The following is a 24,819-nucleotide window of genomic DNA, read 5'->3' on the forward strand; positions in this document are numbered from 1 at the left end:
ATGACTAGATGCAAAATTTGATTATTTGTCTTGATGGCTTAAAAACGTTAAACAGGCTGGGCATGGTGGCTCATGCCTATAATCCCAGCACTTCGGGAGGCCAAGGCAGGTGGATCATGGGGTCAGGAGATTGAGACCATCCTGGCCAACATGGTGAGACCCCGACTCTAATAAAAATACAAAAATTAGCTGGGCGTGGTGGTGCGTGCCCGTAGTCCTAGCTACTCGGAAGGCTGGAGCAGGAGAATCACTTGAACCAGAGGCAGAGGTTGCAGTGAGCCAAGATCACACCACTGCACTCCAGCCTGGTGACAGAGTGAGACTCTGTCTGAAAAAAAAAAAAAAATAGAAAAGAAAAACCTAATAACATATATGAGAAAATGAATTCCTGTCTTTTAAAAGATAATTCTCTCTACAAGTTACACGTACACTGATAGAATTTTAAGAACATCTGAGTATTTGGATTTTCCCATTTTAGAATGATTACATTAAATATAACCTGAAAATATTTCACATAGCCAGAAGTTTAAAATTTTAAACTTTTACTGCTGTGAAACTAAATGCTGTTTTTAAAAAATCCAGAACTGAACTTCGTCATATAAAATGGGCTTAGCTAAATAAAACAACATAAATGCCTTTTTAAAAAAATCATGGGCCAGGTGCAGTGGCTCACGGCTATAATCCCAGCACTTTGGGAGGCCGAGGTAGGCAGATCACTTGAGGTTAGGAGTTCAAGACTGGCCTGGCTAACATGGTGAAACCCTATCTCTACTAAAAATACAAAAATTAACTAGGCATGGTGGTGGGCACCTGTAATCCCAGCTACTCAGGAGGCTGTAGCAGGAGAATAGCATGAACCCAGGAGGTAGAAGTTGCAGTGAGCCGAGATCACGCCACTGCACCCAGCCTGGGTGACAGAGCAAGACTCCATCTCAAAAAAAAAAAAAAAAACATGGTTAAAAAAAACGTTTAACCAGTACCTACATGCAACCCACTCTGCTAATTACTGGAAATGCAAAAACAGATACAATGTCTCTAAAATTTGGAATGTGTCTGTATAAGAATTTACAGCATAAATAAATGCCCCTCAGTATAATGATATAACTTACTGAATTAAAATAGTTCAGCTCTGTTATTTAAGACTAGTAAAAAGACTTAACTTTCACCACAATCTTTAGTAAAACTTAGAATGAGACTTACTTCTACTTACAGTCTTGGTTTAAAAAGCATAGTACACTACAACAAGTATGCCCTAAGCATTCATATTTGTTTGCAGAATAAATATGCTATGGTCCACTTCTTAGCAGTCTATCTCTGTAATGCAGTTCTAATATTTTAAGTGTCTAAAACACATGATACGTGAGGAAATACTGAATTATTCATAACACAAATGAAAGTATTTTTCATCTACTTATATCCAGCCTTCTTAAAAAGCATGCCTTCAACCCCAATTTGCATAGCTCCTCTGCTAACTTTTAGCCATTTTCTCTTATAAATTTACTGCCCTCTTTGTCTGAAGGCATCTGTCTCCATCAACATTTCATTTCTTACAGGAGCAGGGGCAGTGAGCTCTCCAGTTCATTCAACCTTAAGTGGAGGAAGAGGCCCCTCACAGCTCCTAAGTTAGCCTTCTGGTACTCTTAGCAGAGTCTGCTACTCCAGGGCTGCAGAGTCTACCTGGGTTGGGTGCTAGTTGTTCACCAGGGTTCAGCATCAGTCTGAACTGAGCTTCTATACAGCAAGTGGCCTCCCAAATGCCTTAATGGTTTCTGGTTACACCTGGGGAACAGGATCCTTAATCCCCTAAAAGAATACTTTCATACTGATAGTTATTTTATCTACGTAAAATAAATCACTCATTTAATTAAATGATTTTATAAAAGAAAAATTATTTATAAAAGAAAAACTATTATAAATAAATAATAAAACTCATAATAAAATTGAATATTTATTTGAATTTCTCCTGGTAATAGCTCTCAACAAATAAGAAAAATCAAGCTGTGAGATTTTGTTTTAAATGTAGCCATTTTTCAAAAGGTAAAAAGTTGGCTTCTATATTTAATGGCAAGTGGGACATCTTCTATTTTAAAATTAACATTCAAAAAGTAGTAAAATATACACTATCATGAACATTATGTGTTTTCTAGAATGGATACATGTCTGAATGCTAATCTGAATGTGGAAGAAATATATATCTGTTAAAAACCACACTGGAAAAATGTTCTTTTTAAAAAAAAGTAGCTTGAAGTAAAAAGGAACTTGCTAAAAACCCAGTAAACTTTCACGTATGGGAATTTTTTAAAATCTCCACCCATCCCACCTCTGAAAAACAAAGAGGAAGAAGAAGAAGAAAGAAAAAGAAAAAAACCATATGGTCAATTTGAGTAGAGCCATTCATTACATGACTGCTCATTCTGTACAATGTGGAAGGCTGGTTATTTAGGAAGTATTTCGTTTCCTAAAGTGCATCTTTTGAAGATTTGTCTAGTAAAACTACAATATCATATATAAAACACTTAACACAAGACATGCAATAACAAAGCTAAATCATTCCACTGTAAAGTTTTTAAAACTACTTTTAAAACTTTTGTTTCACCAAGAAATAAAGATGTAAAATACAGTAGCATTCTTGTTCTCCAACAGTATGCATTGTATGCTTTTGTTATTTGGCAAATCTTTTAGAGTCGAACAAAAATAATAGTCTAAACAGTATTTCTTCTGTCATTATAATACGATTCCCAGGCAGAACAGTAAGATGTAGAGGAAGAGTTAGATTTTTGGAAGTTTTGGTGCATTAACCACAGGATTTGCCTCGTGCAAGTATCTCCTCCCTGCACTCTTGTAATCATAGGTACAGCCATGAGTTTCTGCATAACGATGAGATGCACAGAAGTTGTTTCCACATCTAAAGCACAAAAAAAGTTTACGTGAATAGTTGTATTTCTATGAAAGGCTCATCTCTCTGGGAGAGAAGAGCTTGACTTCAGGTAGTCCAACAGGGGCCCTTTGGTTCTTTTTAGCAATTTCACTGCTGACATGTCCCTTTTATTCGTAAACAAACATAAATACCCCCTAAAAAGAACAAGTTAATTGTCTACAAATATGACAATTTATGATAAAGAAGTCATTATAGAATGAAACAGGATAGGCCAAGTGCGGTGGCTCATGCCTGTAATCTCAGCACTTTGGAAGGCCGAGGCGGGTGGATCTCGAGGCCATCCTGACCAACATGGTGAAAACCCATCTCTACTAAAAATACAAAAATTAGCTGGGCGTGCTGGCATGTACCTGTAGTCCAGCTACTTGGGAGGCTGAGGCAAGAGAATTGCTTGAACCCAGGAGGTGGAGGTTGCAGTGAGCCAAGATCATGCCACTGCACTCCAGCCTGGTGACAGAGCAAGACTCAGTCTCAAAAAGAAGAAGAAAAAAAAAAAAAAAAAAAAAAAAGAAACAGGGTGTAGAACTCTATCAGTAGTAAAACTGCAAAAAGCCGATAAATATGCCCATCATTTCTCTTATACCTAGTAAACCTCAAAGAATTCTGAATTTCTGAGAAATTCAGTCTCATGATAAAATTAAAATAGAAAAATCTAACTATGCCATGAAAGAATTTTTTAAAATATCTCTAGTAGCAAGATAAGTTGTTTTCATTTGAACAGAATACACTCTAAAAAGCAGGGAATAGGCTGAGTGTGGTGGCGGCTCACACCTGAAATTCCAGCACTTTGGGAGGCCAAGGTGAGAAGATCAGTTGAGGCCAGGAGTTTGAGACCAGCCTAGGCAATATAGTGAGATCTGTCTCTACAAAACATTTAAAAAATTAACCAGGCATGATGGCGCATGCCTATAGTCCTAGCTATTAGGGAGGCTGAGGCAGGGGGATCGCTTGAGCCCAAGACATCAAGGCTCCAGTGAGCTATGATCGCAGTACTGAAAAAAAAAAAAAAAAAAACAGGCCGCAGCAGCAGTTATTTTCAAGCCTAGCCTCAATCTAAGGGCTGACATCCAAGATGACATATCATCCTTGGAGGATATCCATCAATACTAATGAAATAAATAATTACGGTAACAAAAATTTCATAATTTTTGGAAATATATTATTCATCTATTTTATATCAACTTTTACTTTTTTTGTTAATTTTTAATAGAATATTCAGGGAGGGGTTCTTCCAAGGTGCTGTTCAAACAAAATCCAAGCAGGTTCATCATAAGACAAAAAAGGTACACTCTCAGATTAGTTTAAATCTCCTAACTTAAAGGACAGGGAAGGATCTGTTTTTATCTTTTGGAAACTCATGAGCTATCTACTTGTTCTTTACTTCAGCCAATTAGAAGTTCAACTGAACATAGCTATTTGAACATCATCTTAATGATGTTATAAATAAGCAATTTAAATATTTTATTTTGCCTAATCCCCAAGCTGGGTTATCACAGAGAAAGCATCTCAGCTTCTCCAGCTGGCCAACCTGCCTGCATTCGTAGCTACTAGCCAGTCCTGTTTTCTTTCCACAAAGAAAACAATGATTTGTTTTTTTCTTCTTTGCCTGAAGAGGGGCTTTCACAGGTGGGAGGTGATGAGTAGTACATTCTCCTGTTTAGAGAAAGGACACCTTGATTAACACAGGCATAAAATCCTAAACATGAAACTATTAAGCAAAACACAAAACATAGTCCTATCAAAGTAAATATCTATGCCATAAAAATTAATTTGTGCTATTTTTATATCTAAAATTATTTATAAAATCTACAGGTCAAGTTGCAGTGGAACTATTTTTTTTAAGATGTGGTAGGTTTCCACTGATTAGCATTTATATTTTTAGAACTTCTTATACACACCACTTTTCTGATTATTTCTAATGGTAATCAGTTTATATAAAGTATACCAAATTTTGACAGAGAATAAAGAAAAATGTCTGCTTCAAAATCATATTTGATGAAACCTCTGAGAACATGATTGCAATACAAATATTCTGTTTGTTCACACCAAAAAGGAGTACCAGAGTATCATGAAACATGCCTTTTAGTCCTATTACACCACAGACAGTAAGTTCATGAAACCACGAGCAAGTCATTTATTTTTTCAAAACTTCAATATGTTTATTTTTAACATAATAGAACATGTATTTTTCTCTCTAGATTAATAAGCACTTTAAGGTCAGTTCAGTCCACATATGTAAAAAGCACTCTGAAAGTTTTAAGCATGTTATAATTACATAAAATGTCATATTAATAATACTAACACAGTACACAGATCAATTTCACAGTACTACTAGTTTTCCAAAAATATTTACTGAATTCTGTACTACTGTATCAACTTTGAGTTTTTACCTTAAAAATAAGAGTGCATCTGTTATTACATAAGAAAGAATTAAATCTGGTTTGTTTTTTTTTTTCTTTTTTTGGGACAGTTTCGCTCTGTTGCCCAGGCTGGAGTGCAGTGGCACGATCTTGGCTCACTGCAAGCTCCGCCTCCTAGGTTCAAGTGATTCTTCTGCCTCAGCCTCCCGAGTAGCTGGGACTACAGGCGTACGCCGCCATGCCCAGCTAATTTTTTTGTATTTTTAGTAGAGATGGGGTTTTACCATCTTGGTCTGTCTGTTCTGCTCTTGAACTCCTGACCTCATGATCCGACCATCTCGGCCTCCCAAAGTGCTGGGATTACAGGTGTGAGCCACCGTGCCAGGCCAAATCAATTTCTTTAATTACTAAGTGAAATGTCTTTTAGAACTGATCAAAATGCCAACAAACCCCAGTCATAAGCAGAGAGACTCAAAGTTCCTGCCCATAGTTGATAAAGTAACAGTATAAGTACACATGTGCTTGGTGTCACTCAAAGGCTAAGAAGCAAGAGGCAAAGAAAAAATGCAAGAACAAGTGGAAGGAGTGAGGAACAACTGGTAGTGTCAATAGTGCTGGGACCTTTTCTCCACTACTGAAAAAGGTTTGGGAGGCCTAAGCTTGGTATTTATTTGGCAGCTAAAAGTCTGAAATTTCTTAAAGGGTTCAAAAAATCGGATTTACAATTAATTGGTTCTATGTCTTTTGTCACAACAGAGATTAGGTAATTTGTACACAAGCCCAGCAAAATTAAATCTTCTTTATTACCAGTCTAAAATACATTCCCAGATCTTGCCAAAACTAGAAACAAAATTTGAAACAACTGGAGTGACTCCTAATAGTGCCTGGGTACCAACTCAGTTAATAAACATTTTCTTTCTCAAGTGCACTTAGAGATACCAAGAACATCTCACAAAGGTGATGGTGTAATTCCATTATTTAAAATATTTTTAAAAAGATATTTACTTGCACTTGCACAGGACACCAAAGAAAGGCATATATTACATGATGCCCAATGGAAGTTTATCTACTCGAAACTATCTTTAAAATTCAGGCTTAGGATATTCTTCCTTAAACAATGGTGAAGAATCTCTGATAATAATTTAATTCACTGTAGTCACATTTTCATTTTTTTTCTTTTCTTAGGGGATACTTAACTCAGTATTCTCCACACTTTTTTTCATTCAAGAACTCTTGTGAGGCCAGGCACGGTGGCTCACACCTGTAATCCTAGCACTTTGGGAGGCCAAGGTTGGCAAATCACCTGAGGTCAGGAGTTCGAGACCAGTCAGGCCAACATGGTAAAACCCCGTCTCTACTAAAAATACAAAAGTTAGCTGGGCATGGTAGCACGTGTCTGTAGTCCCAGCTACTCAGGAGGCTGAGGCAGAAGAATCGCTTCAACCCGTGAGGAAGAGGTTGCAGTGAGCCGAGATCGTGCCACTGCACTTCAGCCTAACCAGGCAAGAGCGAGACTCTGCCAAAAAAAAAACAACTCTTGTGAATGTGTAGAGACAGAGAATACATTAGTGACAGTAATGAGGCAGCACAAAAATATAAGTATTCTATGAGAGCAGCTTCCATACATCCTTCTACCATTCAGAGAAAACTATTAGTCAACTACTGTGTGAACCATCATTAAACATATTGATTCCCCACTATAAACAGGAAAAATATAAATTCCTTGGACTGGCATTTAAGGTATTATTATGTCCAATATAATGCCTTTCTAACTATCCAGAGACACCGTAATTTACCATGTCAAACCCACCCTGAAGGATGTACCAAGTCCTTCTACATCTGCAATCTCTTCTAAAATAAACTCTACCTGTCAACCCCGTAGCATTTGACTTGTCCTGTAAGACATCATCAATTATCAACTCCTCTCTGACGCCTTCTCTCAAATGTGTACTGAACAGATGAATAAAGAAAAAAATCCATAAAATCATATTGATGGGAAGAGTTGCTTTTCAGAAGAAGATGAAAGGTACTTGAGGTAATTCACTTGTTTGCCATTTCCTAGTCTCATATTTGATCTAACATCTAACAGAATCTACAAAAACTGACCCAACAGAAAGGCAGCAAAAAGTAATAAATTAGTGTTTCAGACACAAGGTTGGTAGTCATCTGCCTAAAATCAATGGCTAAAACTACAATAATTGATACAGTTTCCAAGGAAAACCTTACAGTGAAAAGAACAGAGGACCAATGGAGGAATCTAGGAGGTCAATTAAATGAAACTTGCATCAAAATATATACAGACTCTTCTAGATAATTCAGAATGATAGTTATTATGGTGAGAGAAAATGGAAGCAAGTTACACAGCTCTACTGCAGCTAGCAGCTGATACTTCAAACCTAAATGAAATCAAACAAAAAGAGCATGTATCTGGTGACAAGCAGAGGGCTGGTTAAAAAAAAAAAAAAAGGACAGAAGAAAACTGAGGTTAAAAAAAGATTAAAACGAAAGAATTTAAAACAATGTGATAGCCTAGAATTAAAAAAAAAAAAAAAAAAAACTATTTCAAGAATGAAGGACACAAAAATCAAGTAAGATAAAGATAAGGAGGCATCCAATGGATTTGAAATTATGGAGATCGTCAGTGACCACAGCAATAGCAGTTTCAGAAGAGTAGCAAGTGAGACGTGAGCCAGCACTGAAGACTGAACTAGAGCTGAGTGAGTAGGGATGGCTGTAATGCAAATTTCCAAGAAGATTAGCCATGTGTTAGGGCAGGACAGAGTTATGTGTCAAGGAAAAACAACAACTATAACATTAAAAGTCAATAAATTACAGTAATGAAAACAATGTGACACTGGCATAAAACAGACACATAGACCAATGAGTAGAGAGTCCAGAAACAAATCCTCATATACATGATCAAATGACTTTCAATACGGGCGCCAAGACCATTCAATGAAGAAGGACAGTGTTTCAACAAAAGTTAGCAAGAAAATGGGATGTTCACATGCAAAAGAATGAAGTGGAACCCTTACCTTACACTCTACATAACAATTAACTCAAAATGGATCGAAGTCCTAAACATAAGACCTAAAACTATAAAACTTCTAGAAGAAAAGATAGGGGAAAAGCTTCATGATACTGGATTTGGTGGTGATTTCTTGGATATGACACCAAAGGCACAGGTAACAAAAGGAGAAAATAAACAAACTGGATTTCCTAATGTGTCAGACATTGGATTTCCTAATGTGTCAGGCATTCTGGACTTTCCAGTGATGCCACTGAGCTGGCACCTGTCAAAAAAGCAGTGGTTCCATTTCTAGATTGTGGATCTTCAGATAAATTCTGCCATTTTTATTGCACTTCCTGAAAGTCAGGGTCGGCTTGTGAAAAGTTGTTAAACAACATGCTAAATGTGAATGTCAACCCTCACTCTAAACTTCCCCTGTTCAGAACATCAGATATTTCATTGGGTTTTATAGTGGCTTTCTGATTTTTGGTATTCCACTGAAGAAGGGAGTTTGAAAGTTGTTGTATACTGTTAATGACTGTCTGTCCATGTCCTGCCTGAAATACCATGATTGTTTAAGGAAAGTATCTTTAATAAAGTTGGATACAGTTTGGGTTGGAGGGGGGGGAAAACATGAAAAGACATTTCTCCAAAGAAGATCTAGAAACGACCAATAAGCACATGAAACTACTCATTAGGAAATCAACTTCACTAATTAGGGAATCAATAATCAGTAACACTAATCATCACAGATATGCAAATCAAAACCACAGTGACATCACCTCACACCCATTAGGATGGCTACTAGCAAAAAAAAATAGGAAAATAACAAGTGTTGCCAAGCATGTGGAGAAATTGGAATCCTTTTGCACTGTTGATGGAATGAAACATGGTACAGCAACTGTGGAAAACAATATGATGGTTCCTCAAAAAATTAAAAATAGAAATACCTTCTGATCCCGCAATTTCATTCTGGGTATATATTCTAAATAATTGAAAGTAGTGTTCACAGCACCATTATTCACAATAGCTAAAACACGGAAGCAATACAACTGTTTATTAACAGATTAATGGATAAGCAAAATGTGCTCTGTGTGTATGTGTATATTGTGTGTGTGTGTACACACACACGTACAATAGAGTATCAGCCCCCAAAAGAAAAAAATTTGATATGTACTACTACATGGGTAAATCTTGAGGACATTCTGATAAGTGAAATAAGCCAGTCATAAAAAGACAAATACTGTATGATTCCACTTACATGAGGTACTTAGAGTACCTAAAAAATCATTGAATTAGGAAATGAAATGGTGGTTGCCAAGGTGGTGGGAGGGGGAAAAGTGTTTCAGTTTGAAAGGTGTTCTGGAGAAAGATGGTGATGGATCCCCAACAATGTGAAAGTCACTGAACTTTATACTTAAAAATGGTTATGACAGTAAAATTTATGTTATGTTTATTTTACCACAGTACAAAAGAATTGAAAAAATATGCAAATAGATTATGACTTTATAACTTGGGCCTTACATAGGAATGAAAAACAAACCCTAAATGTCTTCAATAAAAACATAAAACTCACATGACAACCATAACAAATATTTTTTAAACCCTTGGGGCTACAAAGGTGGCACATCTTTGGTAACAAGTTTCCCATCCCTGGTCTGGGTATTAAAACATTTAAAAAGATGGCTTCCTTCCTGCCTGAAAATAAGGACTAGCCAGTGCATCTTTAATGTTTTTCTATATTGGCAGAAAGAAGTGCTAATGTTATAGTCACTTCTACTAGTATGCCATGGAAAGGGATGGCCCTAGAGACGGTCCCTTTCTTTTATCCAGAAATGACAGATCATCAAAAAGAGATTCTTGCCACCACCTCTGATGTTTGGCCATGATGTCAAAAGACATCTTTCTAGGGTAATTCTTCAAAACCCACATGGCTGTAGAGTGGCCAGTAACTAAGGTGGTTGGGAACTACATGTTCATTCTTCAATAATCTTGTGGTTTTTTTGACATAGATAACACCTCTTCCAAGACAAGACATTTCCATTTCAATTTTTGTTTTGCTCTTTATGTGTATCCTACAGTCCGTTCTCATAATTATTTTCTTAATTGGAAAAAACATTTAGGGAGAGAATTTACTCTTTACATGCCACAGAGAAGGTTCTTCCCATTTCTCTTTGAAAATTCAACCGGATGCATAATTATGTAATTATCAGCCTTATATTGTTTTCAAAATTATCTGTAGCTTACCTACGCTTTTCCCTGTTGCTGCATTATTTCCATTCATTCCAACACCATGGGCAGACTACAATTAAAACACAAAACATCTATAGAGGTGAGTCAATGAAGAATAGAAATGATCAACAAACATGAAATACTTGTATTTTATCACTAACATGCTGTTGGACTTTCATTTTAAATTATTTAATCCAATTTTTGTTTAATTAAATTAACTCAGAACCTGATTGCACATCTAGCAATATCATGCTTATTATTTATCTTTAAGAGGGTAAAATTTGCTGGGTGTGGTGACTCATGCCTGTAATCCCAGCACTTTGGGAGGCTGAGGTGAGAGGATCGCTTGAGCCTAGGACATCGCGGCTGCAGTGAGCTATGATTGCACCGCTGTGTTCCAGGAGTTTGAGAGCAGCCTGGGCAACATGGTGAAACCCCATCTCTACAAAGAATATAAAAGTTAATCAGGCATGGTGGCATATGCCTGTAGTCTCAGTGACTCGAGAGACTGGGGTGGGAGGATTGCTTGAGCCCGGGAGGTCAAGGCTGCAGTGAACCATGTTTATGCCAATGTGCTCCAGCCTGGGTGACAGAATGAGACCCTGTCTCAAAAAAAAAAAAAAAAAAAAGGGGGGAGAGAGAGAGTAAAATTTGATGACTCAAATAAAAAGTTCCTACTTGGGATAGAAAAAAACATTAAAAAGATTTAGCATTTAAAAATACATATTTTTAATACGTATTTAAAAATACCAGTGTATTGGCATGTCCTTATATTCCCAGCTACTCAGGAGGCTAAGGCAGGAGGATTGCTTGAGCCCAGGAGTTCGAGGAGTTCAAAATATACATACATATCTGATAAACTGTTTACATTAATTTATGTTCAAATTACTATTCTCATTTCAGGACTAAAACAGCATTCAAAATTCAACCATCAAGAAGATTTTATACAAACTAAAGAAACATTTTCAGATAAACTTATGAAAATAATTTTAGCCTTCCTTATTTATGTAAACAAAAACCAAACTTTAAGTAAGTTGGATCACTACAAGGGTAACTACTAGAGCATGCTGAAAGGAAAATACTGACCAAAAAAACTTCTGGATGTTCTAACTGGGGAGAACTTTTCCTAAGGTTTTCTTCCTGAAAATGCTGGAGGTTTGTAGACAGCCCAATTCCAGAGGTCTGAGGCCTGCCTGCCCCACGTGTGCTCTGTAATCTATCTCTGCTTGTGCTCCGGGCCAGTGAAGCAAGAAAATTGATATTATTTACACAATCAACAGGTTCTTTGGAAGCCTTGTTAGCCATTTCTGTGATATCCCGAGCCTCAACTTTGGAAATAACATCAGATCTTTTCCCAGGTGAATCAACTTTAACCCCTTGAAAGCGAGGGGTCCTAGAGGAAGAACAATCAGTTATGTTTTGAACATCCAGTGACCGAGAAGAAGGCTGTAGTTTCCCAAAATCAAAACATTTGGACTGTCTCTGTGGTTTCACCAGAGAATTATGTAGCGACATTGGTGCAGAACAGCGAAGAGGTGACAAGAGTCTATTCTTGTGAGGACTTAATTCCCGGTAGTTAAGAACTGAAGTCTCTACTGATTCCCCACTCAGCACTCCCGCAGCATGCTTAAGATGCTGCTCTGGAGCTTTCAACCCTTTGTCAGCATTAGTGAGTAACAACTCCGGATTCACTTTGCATGCATCTTCTAAGCCGCTGCTCTGCTCATCAGCATTTCCATCTGCAAATGAAGCCAGTGAGCCCACTTCAGGTAGAAGTGATTCTTCGATTACACATTCTTCTGAAGGTAAGACAGTGTTCTCATTACTAGATGGCAAGTTTCCTAAAAAGTGTTTTGTCTGCCTAGGCAGGGATGATCCAAGATGGAGAACAGAGTCAGCAAGCTCCTGGTCATTTCCCAACTCCAAATGGGGTATCTGAGGAGGTAGTTTGACGTTGCTACTGGAGTGAGACAGTGTGTTAGTCTCCCAGCTATTATTTTCCTTAAGAAATTCACCAGTGATAGAAGACATGGATCTCTCAGCAGGGAGTTGAGTTGCCAAACTTGAAACTCCATTCCTGGAGATTTCGGGCAGATATGCATTCCCAAAAGCAGGTAAACAAGATTGACCAATGTTGGGGAGGACCCTTAACAATCGGTGGCGAGATGGTGCAGTGGAACCACTAGAAGGTCGAGGAGCTATAGGTGGGTGAGGTTTTATCTTGACAGCTTTCTTAGGCTAAAAGGAATGAATATACAGTTTCTTTACACAGTCATTTTCTCTGCCCATTAACAAAAATTAGTGAAGGAAGAAAATGTTACTTACCATAACATACTGGCACTTTTACTATCTCAATTTAAAATGTTTAAGAAAAATAAAATCTTAAGATTATGATAGGGAAGATGCTATTTTCCTTCACTGAGTATACTTTTCCAGTAATATTAAAGAAAAATAATTTTGTTTTATTTTGCTTACTACCGTTTCTCAGAGTTTTACTACAAAGAAAATGAACTGATTATATTAGATAAGACATTGCTGACCTATTTTAGATCTCCAACAATTTTTCCTACTATGTTGAATAAATGTTTCATTGGATTGGTATACAGAAAAAAAGTTATCAACCCTAAAAAAAAAGAAAGAAAGAAAGAGTTAAAAGGCCTAAACCGCTATCCTTGAAAAGACTTGCTGGCAACACTGGCCTCTGGCTGGCTTCTGGGAACATCTATTTCAGGAGGTTCAGGAGGGTTCCCATGAACCTAACTGATAAGAGTGGCTCATTGTGCCAAACTATTTATGCAATAATACAGTTCATGATGAACACTTGCATTCCTTCTGGGAGTCTGAACTGCAAACACTAGGCAGAGGGTGCCTACATGAAGAGGCCCAGTAAAATCCCTGGGCACAGAGTCTCTAATGAGCCTCCCTGGTAAATAACATTTCACATATGTTGTCACGACTCATTGATAGAGGACTAAGCACGTCTCATGAGACTCCACTGAAAGAGGATTCTAGGAAGCTTGTGCCTGGTTTCCTCCAGACGTGGCTCTATGCACCTTTTACATTTGCTGATTTTGCCTTGTATCTTTTTGCTGTAATAAATCTTAGCAATAAGTACAACTATATACAACAACATACTACAGCCCTGTGAATCTTCCTATCAAACCATCACACCTGGGGTGGGTCCTGGGGCCCTCTGGCATAGTAGATTTTAATAAAAGTACCATAAAACTTCAAGATCTTATGAATAAAGTGGAGAACTAAACATTAAGAAATCTCAGCTCTTAAAAGTAAGCAAAAATGGTAGCAAGCAGGCATGAGGATGGGATGGAATATCTTATGACATACCAATGCTCCCACTTATAGAAAATATAAAATATATGAAAATATAAGAAGAGCTGGATAATTCAGTGGATACCAACTGAGGCAAGAAAAATTAGAGGAGCTAAGGAAGAAGAACCTTAGAAAGATGAGCTGGCTCCTGTAGATGCTTTTATCCTGGAGATAGAGTTTCACTCTTGTCACCCAGGCTAGAGTGCAATGACATAATCTCAGCTCACTGCAACCTCCGCCTCCCGGGTTCAAGCAATTCTTCTGCCTCAGCCTCCTGAGTAGCTGGGATTACAGGCACCCGCCACCATGTCCAGCTAATTTTTGTATTTTTAGTAGAGATGGGGTTTCTCTAGGTTGACCAGGCTGGTCTCGAACTCCCGACCTCAGGTGATTCACCCATCTTGGCCTCCCAAAGTGCTGGGATTACAGGTGTGAGCCACCATGCCTGGCCCAATCTGCAATTCTTTATCCAGCAAAAAATTCTTCAAAAATGAAGGATATGACTTTTGAGCTGTCAAAATTAATGACAGCTGCCTAAAACTGAATTTCTCCATGCTCCAGAAAAACTACACATATCAACAGCATACACAAATAAAATCACTCATAACCCATGCCTCAGAAAAACTGGGAGACATATAATATGAACTTCAAACTATTTCCCAATCCAAGAAACTCATCTGCAAAGCCTATGCCTGTGGTGAGAGACAGGCAAGAGTAAGAGCTTCACCAAAATAAAACTTAAAAAAGCCGGGGGGGAAGTAAAAAAGAAAAGGAGAGGTTTGCATAACCTACAGCTGATGGAACAAAGAAAAATCCACAAAAGACAAAAATCCCACTTGATTATGAAGATACTAAAAATAGGTCTAAGATATGAGATATCAAACACACGCTACTGAGAAATTAAAAGGAATTGACTTTATTTTTATGTGTATTTTTTGAGACAGGGTCTGGCTCTGTTACCCAGGCTAGAGTGCAGTGGACAATAATGGCTCACTGCAGCCTTGCCCTCCCAGGGTCAACTGATCCTCTGAGTAGCTGGGACTACAGACACACATCACCATGCCCAGCTAATTTTTGTATTTTTTGTAGAGACGGGGTCTCCCTATGTTGATAGGCTGGTCTCAAACTCCTGGATTCAAGTGATCCTCCCGCCTCGGCCTCCCAAAGTTCTGGGATTATAGGCATGAGCCAACACACCCCACCTTAAAGTTGTTCAGGATAAAGGAGGTACCTTCAAGAAGGCATCACTTTTGGAGACAGAAGGGGTAAATTGAAAGGAAAAGGCACCCACTGAGACTTTGATAGTAAAAGTAAAGAAAGAAGCAGGAAAGGGAAAGTAAGGATCCTACAAAAACAATAGTGAATCACAACTTAGAAAACATACTGACACTGCCCTCTAATAAGAGTGTCATTGATTTGGGCCAGGCATGGTGGCTCACACCCATAACCCCAGCACTTTGGGAGGCCAAGCTGGAAAGATCGCTTGAGCTCAGGAGTTCAAGACCAGCCTGGAAAACATGACAAAAACCCATCTTTACCAATAATACAAAAAAATTAGCTGGACATAGTGGCAGGAGCCTGTGGTCCCAGCTACTTGGGAGGTTGAGGTGGGAGGATAGCTTGAGCTCAGGAGGCGGAGGTTGCAGTGAGTCAAGATCATGCCACGTATTACACCCCAGCCTGGGTGACAGAGCAAGACCCCATCTCAAAAGTGTGTCATTGATTTAAAAAACCTGCATTTCACTACACCAACGGAAGAGAGTGCTTTTGAAATAAGAAACTTCCCTATACAAAATCCTCGCTTCTGTGTATTAATATATAACTGTTAATACTCATCTAAGTAAATAAAATTATGGAAAATACAGTTACAAAATAAACAGAAAAAGGCAGACCAAATCCATGTAAAGTTGCTATAAAAATAAAACAGAAAATGAGAATCAGACATTTTAGCTAATGAAAATTCTCCTTAAAACAATGAAACAAAAGAAAACTACATCACAATATCCCAACTTAAATTAAGTATCTTTAAGTTAGAATTTGCAGATATTTTTAAAAATCTCATCAAATCACAAATGCAAAAACTCAAGGCAGAATGGATAAAAGTAATAGGAAGATATGAAATGAGAGGTGAGCAAACCCAGAAATACTCTGCAGAAAACAAAATCATCTCAGAAATGAAGACTAAATTACAAGGTGCCCACAGAAGACTAGAATTCTACTGAACATTTAATAAAGAATACTGAAGAAAGGTATGAAAACAGCCAAAAGAATAAAAATAAAGAATGTAAAAGGATAAGAGAGAAGGTGCTTGTATATTAGACATAGAAGTTCTAACAGGGCAGGCAGGGTATCTCATGCCGCTGAGGCAGGAAGGTCACTTGAGTCCAGGAGTTCGAGGCTGCAGTGAGCTCAGGCTATGGCACCCCAGCCTGGGTGACACCACAAGACCCTGTCTCTAAAACAAAACAAAACAAACAAAAAAAAAACGACAACGACGATGACGTTCTAACTTATGTATAAAATAAGCACCAAAGGCCGGGTGCGGTGGCTCACGTCTATAATCCCAGCACTCTGGGAGGCCGAGGTGGGCAAATCCCCAGTTCAGGAGATCGAGACCATCCTGGCTAACACGGTGAAACCCTGTCTCTATTAAAAATACAAAAAAATCAGCTGGGCGCGGTGGCGGGCGCCTGTAGTCCAACTACTCCGGAGGCTGAGGCGGGAGAACGGCGTGAACCTGGGAGGCGGAGCTTGCAGTGGGCCCAGATCGCGCCACTGCACTCCAGCCTGGGTGACAGAGCGAGACTCCATCTCAAAAAAAAAAAAAAAAAAAAGTTCCAAAAACGAAAACAAACCAAAAAAACAAAGTACTAAAAAAGAAAAAACATAAATTGTAAGAAATCATCCTGAAATAAAGAAGACTTGAATCTTTATGTTAAAAAGGCTCAAGTGTATAGTGAAAATTGACCCTGAAGAGTTAATTCCAAGATACATCCTAGTAAAACCATTACATTTAAAAGAAAAAAAAAATCCTCATTTTCTCTAGACAAGAAAACCAAATCATTTACAGAGAAAAGAAAGATTGGTGATTAGATTTCCCAATGGCAATATAAAAAGCAAAACAACAGCAGAGAAACATTTTAGACAAACTCAAGGGAAAAGATGTGAACTAAGCATTTTATATCTAGGCAAGCCGTATTTAAGGATTAAGGCTAATGTTTCCAGCGTTAAAAAGAAGATGAATATTTAAGGTTATGGATATCCCAATTATACTGATTTGATGTTTACAAATTATATTCATGTATTAAATTATCACATGTACCCTGAAAGTATATCTATTATGTATCAATGTAAATAGGAAAATACCAAAATAGAAGAAAAACCTACAATTAATATCCTACATAATGGTAAAAACAAAAAATGTTAAGTCTAAAGAAAAGGGTTTGAACATCGAAAAATTCAAGAATTACTGTACCTACAAGCCTTTCTTGAGGACTTTAGATGAGCTTCTTCTAACTAAAATGTATGGAGAAACCTACAGCAAAAAGACTGATCATAAGAATGGAATATAATTGGCTGGGCACAGTGGCTCATGCCTGTAATCCCAGCACTTTGGGAGGCTAAGGTGGGTGGATCACAAGGTCATGAGTTCGAGACCAGCCTGGCCAACATGGTGAAACACTGTTTCTAATAAAGATACAAAAAAAAATTAGCCGGGCGTGGGGGCGCACACCTGTAATCCCAGCTACTCGAGAGGCTTAGGCAGAAGAATCGCTTGAACCCAGGAGGCAGAGGTTACAGTGAGCCAAGATCACACCATTGCACTCCAGCCTGGTCGACAGGGCAAGACTCCATCTCAAAAAAAAAAAAAAAAGATGGAATATAACTAAAACTAAAATAAGGGTGAGTACAAAGATAAATGATTTGTAAATGCTATGTTTTCTTTTAAAAAGCAGAAAAAATTTTTAATGAGAGGATGAAGAGAGAAAAGAAAAATGTTCCCTGATTTTCACTTAGTAATTGGGAGTCAAAGGATACTTAAAGCTGGCAAATGAAAGAGGAGAAGGTTAAATAAGGAAAAGGCAGATCAAGAACACAATAAACAGTATTAATGTAAAGTGAATCAATAAAACAAAATGCAAAAGCCTTCTGAAATACCAAAAAATACACACTTACACATTCATATATACAGATACACACAAAAGCAAGCATAGAGAAGGAAACTGTAAATATAACAAAATAAGACATTTAAGACCAAATATGAAGTCATATCAATAAATATAAATGTGATTAAGTTACCCATTTTTTAAAATTTCAAACTGGCTCACAAAGCAAAAACCAACTCTATACTGTATATAAAGGAAATATATAAAACAAAGTAACTTAAAAGTTAATAAATAGAGGCATGGGAAAAGGTATACCAAGCAAATGAAACCAAGAAGATACCAGTAGGTATGGGCCTGATATCAGGCAATGAAAATTCAAGGGGAAAGTCAGTCAGTGTGATAGAGATCAAACATTTCACTGCTTTTGTAACTAGCAACACAGTGAAAATATAAGTTATTAATATTTATGTACCAAATTACACAACTACTACCTTCTTACAGCAAAAAGTATGGGAAATGAAAAGAGAAATACACAGAAACCTATGAATAATAGACCTTCATCTATTACAATTCTCATTCTAAGACAGATCAAGTTGACCAAAAAAAAAAAAAACCTTAATCAATAAGGTCTATCTTATAAACATCTAGCAAACTTTTACCTTTACGATAGAGAATAAACTGTCTTCTGAGGTATATATTCATGAAAAGTGCTATTAGATCCCAAAGAATAAAATGCTATAAAGTAGAAATACAAACAACATTCTCTGAGTTCCAAGCAATAAAACTAGAAATTAAAAACAATGAAAAATCAAGCACGGCATGGTTCTGCACACATAGTCCCAGCCATGTGGGAGGCTGAAATGGGAGGATCCCTTGATCCCAGTTCAGTAACATAGTAAGACTCCCACCTCTTAAAAAAAGAAAAGAAAAGAAAAAGAAAAACCAAAAAGCCTCTACCACCAGAACATTTTCAAAATATATTAAACTACTCATGGACTAATGAGGAAACACCAACTAAAATTGCAAATTTTCTTTAAAAAAAAAAAAAAGAAAAAGAAACTACTACAAATTAACATTATGTGCCTTCTGATGTGTTGCACTGAGAAGAATAAATCATCTGTGTAGTATTCCTACCAAAAATGTTCAACTTCCATCTAATCATAATGAAATAGCCAAATCTCCAAATTGAAGAATATTTTACAAAACAACTGATTTACATTCTTCTAAAATATTTTACATGAATGTCCAAATAAGGCTTAGAAGAGATGAAAACATTACAATGAAATGCAATGCATCGTTCTTGATTGGATCCCAGATCAAAAACAATATAAAATGCTATTAAGCACATTATTAAGACCTGAGAAATATGAATATAGATGACATAATATGTATCAATCATAAATGAGTATGGTAACTGTATCATAATCATGTAAAAGGTGGCACTTATTCTTAGGAGACACATGCTAAAGTATTTGGGGGAAGTGTCATGATATCTTAACTCGCAAATAGATCAGCTAAAAAAAAATCCAAACAGAAAGCAAATGTGGGAAAATATTAATCGATGAATCTAGTCTTATAACATTTCTAAATAATTAAACATTTCTCAGCCAGGTGCAGTGGCTCACACCTGTAATCCCAGCACTTTGGGAGGCTGAGTCAGGCAGATCACGGGATCAAGAGATCAAAACCATCCTGGCCAACATGATGAAACCCTATCTCTATTTAAGAAACAAAAATTAGTTGGGCATGGTGGCGCACACCTGTAGTCCCAGGTACTCGGGAAGCTGAGGCAGGAGAATCGCTTGAACCTGGGAGGCAGAGGTTGCAGTGAGCCGAGACCACGCCACTGCACTCCAGCCTGGACAACAGAGCAAGACTCCATCTCAAAAAAAAAAAAAAAAAAGAATTAAACATTTCTCAAAATTAAAAAGGTAAAAATAAGTTTTTGGACAAATGCTAAGAGAATATATCATCAGGAACCCTAAATGGAAGTACTAGTACTAGAAGTCCTAGCTGGAGAAATCAGGCAAGAGAAAGAAATAAAGGGCATACAAATTTGAAAAAAGGAAGTCAAATTATCCTTGATTGCAGATAATATGATCTTGTATTTGGAAAAACCAAAAGATTCCACCAAAAAAATGATTAGAACTGATAAACACATTCAGTAAAGTTGCAGGATACAAAATCAACATATAAAACCCAGTAGCATTTCTATATGCCAACAGTGAATAATCTAGAAAAATCAAGAAAGTAATCTCATTTACAATAGCTACAAATAAAGTAAAATAAAATACCTAGGAATAAACTTATCTAAAGAAGTCAAAGATCTCTATAATGAAAGCTATTAAACATTGGAGGACACAAAAAAATGAAAAAAATATTCCATGTTCATGAGTTGGAAGAATTAATATTGTTAAAATGTCCATACTGCCCAAAGCGATCTACAAATTCAACATAATCTCTATCAAAATACCAATGACATTTTTCACAGAAACAGAAAAAATAATCCTAAAATTGACATGGAACCACAAAAGACACAGAATAGTCAAAGCCATCTAAGCAAAAAGAACAAAACTAGAGGAATCATAATTATCTGACTTTAAATTATACTACAGAGCTACAGTAACCAAAACAGCATGGTACTGACATGACCATAGATGCACAACCAATGGAACAGAATAGAGAAACCAGAAACAAGTCCACAGACCCACAGTGAACTTATTTTTGATAAAGGTGCCAAGAACATACACTGAGGAAAGGACAGTCTCTTCAATAAATGATGCTGGGAAAACGGGATCCACATGCAGAAGAATGAAATTAGACCCCTCATTTTTCACCATATACAAAAATCAAATCTAAATGAACTAAAGACTTAACTCTAAGATCTGAAACGATGAAACTACTCAAAGAAAACACTGAAAGTAGGGTCTCACAGAGATATTTGTATACTTATGTTCATAGCACCATTATTCACAATAGCCCTAAAAGATGGGGGCAAACCAAGTGTCCACTGAGGAATAAATGGATTTAAAAAATATGGTATACAGCCATACAATGAAATATTATCCAGCCTTAGAAAAGAAGGAAATTCTGACACATTATGACAATTTTATAAGATAAAAAACTTCTAGAGATTGGTTGCACAACAACGTGTTATACACTTAACATTACTGAACTGTGTGTACACTTAAGATGGTAAAGATAATTTTATGTCATATGTATTTTACAATTAAACATAAAATTTTAAAATTTTTAATGGTAGAATCTAGGTATTAGATAAATAAGTGTTAATGGTAAAATTCTTTCAACCTTACTGTACATTGGAAAAGAAATAAAAATATAGATCAAAATTTCTCTCATGAACAAAATCCTAATGCAAAAATCCTAAAGAAAATATTAATAATTTAAATCTAAAGAAATGAAAAGGAAAATACATCACAACCAAGAATGGTTCATTCTAACAATGCAAGAATATTTCACATTTTTAAAAAATCAATTCATCGCAATATCAGAATATTTTTATTCAGTGTAAAATAATTCTTATTTCTCTTTGGACTTTTTGACTATCAGTTACTTAGAAGTGTGTTATTTTCAAATATCAGACGGTTTTCTGTCTGATATTTGATATTATATCAAATATCAGATATAATATCTATATCTATAGATATAATATCTATTATTGATTTCTAATTTTATTCCATTGTAATCAGAGAGCATTTTTGTATTATTTGGAATCTTTTATAATTTATTTGAAACTGGTCTGGGCTCAGTGACTCATACCTGTAATCCCAGCACTTTGGGAGGCCAAGACAGGCAGATTGCTTGAGGTCAGGAGTTCAAGACCAATCTGACCAACATGATGAAACCCCGTCTCTACTAAAAATACAAAAAATTAGCCAGGCATGGTGGCATGAGCCTGTAGTCCCAGCTACTCGGGAGGCTAAGGCAAGACAATCGCTTCAACCTAGGAGGTGGAGATTGTAGTGAGCCAAGATTGTGCCACTGACCTTCAGTCTGGAGGACAGAGCAAGATTCTGTCTCAAAAAAAAAAAAAAAAATTGAACCTGTTTTATGGCACACAATATGGTTTACCCTGGTAAATGTTCTACATGCACTTAAAAAGAAATGTGTACTCTGCTGTTTTGGGTAGAGCATACTGTAAATGGCAGTTGGGTCAAGTAGGTTGATAGTGTTGTTCAAGTCTCCTAAATCCACTGATTTTCTATCTGTTCCATCGATTTTTGAGAGTGGGATGTAGGAATCTTTGAACAAAAGTATTTGTTTATTTCTTTGTAGAATTTGCTTCATGTATTTTGAAGTTCTATTATTAGGTGCATAAATATTTAGGACTGTAAAGAAAGGATTTTTTTTCTTAATAGAGCTAGGTCAATTGTTCTCCAACTGAAAAAAAAAAAAGATCTTTACATTATATCAAAAAAATTTCAGCTGGGCGCGTGGCTTACGCCTGTAATCCCAACACTTTGGGAAGCCAAGGCGGGAGGACTACCTGAGGTCAGGACTTTGAGACCAGCCTGGCCAACATGGCAAAGCCCCATCTCTACTAAAAATACAAAAATTAGCCAGGCATGGTGGCACATGCCTGTAGTCCCAGCTACTCAGGAGGCTGAGGCAGAAGAATTGCTTGAACCAAGGAGGTGGAGGTTGCAGTGGGCCAAGATTGTGCCACTGCAGTCCAGCCTGGTGACAGAGCAAGACTCCGTCTCAAAAAAAAAAAAAAAAAAAGATTCAGCTGGACTAAACCTAAGTGAGAGAAAAACAATCATAAAGCTTTAAGACCTGTGGTAGGAAAATATTTCATCAAAAGGTTATCAAAAATGATAACCATAAAAGCAAACTGGGCACAGTGGCTCACACCTGTAATCCCAGCATTTTGGTAGGCCGAGGCGGGTGGATCACGAGGTCAAAAGTTCGAGACCAGCCTGACCAACAAGGTGAAACCCCCATCTCTACTAAAAATACAAAAATCAGTCAGGCGCGGAGGCACGCGCCTGTAATCGCAGCTACTCGGGAGGGTGGGGCAGGAGTATTGCTTGAACCCGGGAGGTGGAGGTTGCAGTGAGCAGGGATCGTACCACTGCACTCCAGCCTGGGCGACAGGGTGAGACTCCATCTCAAAAAAAAAAAACAAAAGCAAAACTGATAAATTAGAATAGAATTAAAAACATTCACCAAAAGAATAAGAAAGTAAAAGAACAAGTCACCAAAGAGTGTTAGAAATATCTGCAACCCACGTATCTGACAAAGGACTTGTATCCACAGTATACAAAAATGCCTAGAAATCAATAAGCAAAAGGCAGAGAACTCAATTTAAAAATAAACAAAAGACTTGAACAGGCACTTCACACAAAAAAAAAATCTTAATGGTCAATAATCACATGAAAAGTCAGCATTATTCCTCATTAGAGAAATATAAATGAAAACCATTTACACAGTCACCAGAATGGTTAAAATTAAAAGGACTGACAATATCAAGTGTTGGCAAGAATGTGGCATAAACTAGAACTCTCACATTGCTGGTAAGAGTGTAAATTGGTTCAAATGCTTGGCAAAATTGTTTGGCATAATACTAAAGTTAAACACATATCTTTCCTCTGACTCTGAAAGTCCATTGCTAGGTATATGCTCCAAAGAAACAAGCGCATATGTCCACCAAAGAATGTATGAGAATATTCAAAGCAGGTTTACTGATAAAAGCCAAAAGCTAGAGACAACTCAAATGTCCATCAAAAGGAAAAGAGAGAAGCAAATTGAGGTAAATCAATCACATAGTACAATAGTACACAACAATAAAAAAGAATTAACTGATACATGCAACCACATGGATAAATCAAACAAATATGTTGAACAAAAGAAACCAGACCATATTCTCTATGATTCCATTTATATAAATTTCAGGAATAGGAAAAACATATTTATGGTAATAGATGTAAGAACAGTAGTTATTTCTGAGAGTGGGAAAAGGTAGATATTAACTGGGAAATATTATGAGGTAACATTCTGGAGTGAAAGGTCCTATTTTAATTTGGGTTGTGTCTACATGAGTGTATATAAATGTAAAAATTCATCATGTCGTATATTAAAGATTTTTGAATTTTATTATATATTAAAAGGAAGGGAACCATTAATAGAGTAAAAAGGAAAGCAATAAAGTGGTAATATGAAACAAAGGACTTTTATCTAGAATATATATAAAACTCCAAAAAAATTCTGTAACAAAAAACATACAACCCAATAGAAAAATGGAAAAATATAGGTGTTTTATTAAAAAGCATATCCAAATGCCCAATAAACATATGAAAGGTGCTCAACCTTCCAGGTCTCATCAGAGAAATGCAATTAAAACCACAATGTGATGCCACTACAAAGTAGAATTACAAAAATTACAAAGGACCATGCCAAATACTGGGAAGAATATGGGAAAACGGCAACTCTCATTCACTGTTGTAAAGAATGTAAACTGGTTCAATCACTTTGGAAAACTGACACTATCTACTAAATAGTAGATATCTTTATCCACAATAAATAACTATTAACATATTTTTAAAAAGTAATTATTGCAAGATTAAGATTAAGCTCTCTTTTTTTATCCTTCTTAGACCCAGAATGATCTTTAAAATAATGAATTATATTAAGTGCAGCATAATCCCTTCAGGTGTGCTTCTAATCTAAAAAAAACAATTTATCCCTTTTAGAAGTTTAATAAATAACTGAGGCCAGAAACCTGAAATGAATAATACTTTATAATATTTTCACAATGACCAACAGACCTCATTGCTGAGTGCCCTGCAGGGGTAAGCGAGAGATAAGCCTGGCCAAATGCCA

General features: G+C 36.7%; 1 protein-coding gene across 10 annotated transcripts in view; it reads right to left on the minus strand.

Moving 5' to 3' along the window:
• Positions 1–1,929: 1,929 nt before the first annotated feature.
• The window catches only part of ZFAND4 (zinc finger AN1-type containing 4), a 58,472-nt gene continuing 35,582 nt past the window's right edge, over positions 1,930–24,819 (minus strand). For 8 of the 10 annotated variants that reach the window (XM_050805318.1, XM_050805319.1, XM_050805316.1 and 5 more), the window contains 4 exons: positions 11,627–12,778; positions 10,556–10,610; positions 4,471–4,591; positions 1,930–2,905 (listed from right to left, as the gene is read on the minus strand). In XM_050805318.1, the coding sequence (XP_050661275.1) occupies positions 2,770–2,905; positions 4,471–4,591; positions 10,556–10,610; positions 11,627–12,778 (1,464 nt within the window). In that variant the 3' untranslated portion in view covers positions 1,930–2,769. Of the gene's footprint in view, positions 2,906–4,083; positions 4,592–10,517; positions 11,143–11,626; positions 12,779–24,819 lie in introns of those variants that run through there. The other 2 variants (XM_050805323.1, XM_050805322.1) reach the window with 2 other exon arrangements.

This window comes from Macaca thibetana, chromosome 9 (genome assembly GCF_024542745.1).
Source record: "Macaca thibetana thibetana isolate TM-01 chromosome 9, ASM2454274v1, whole genome shotgun sequence".
Taxonomy (NCBI): domain Eukaryota; kingdom Metazoa; phylum Chordata; class Mammalia; order Primates; family Cercopithecidae; genus Macaca; species Macaca thibetana.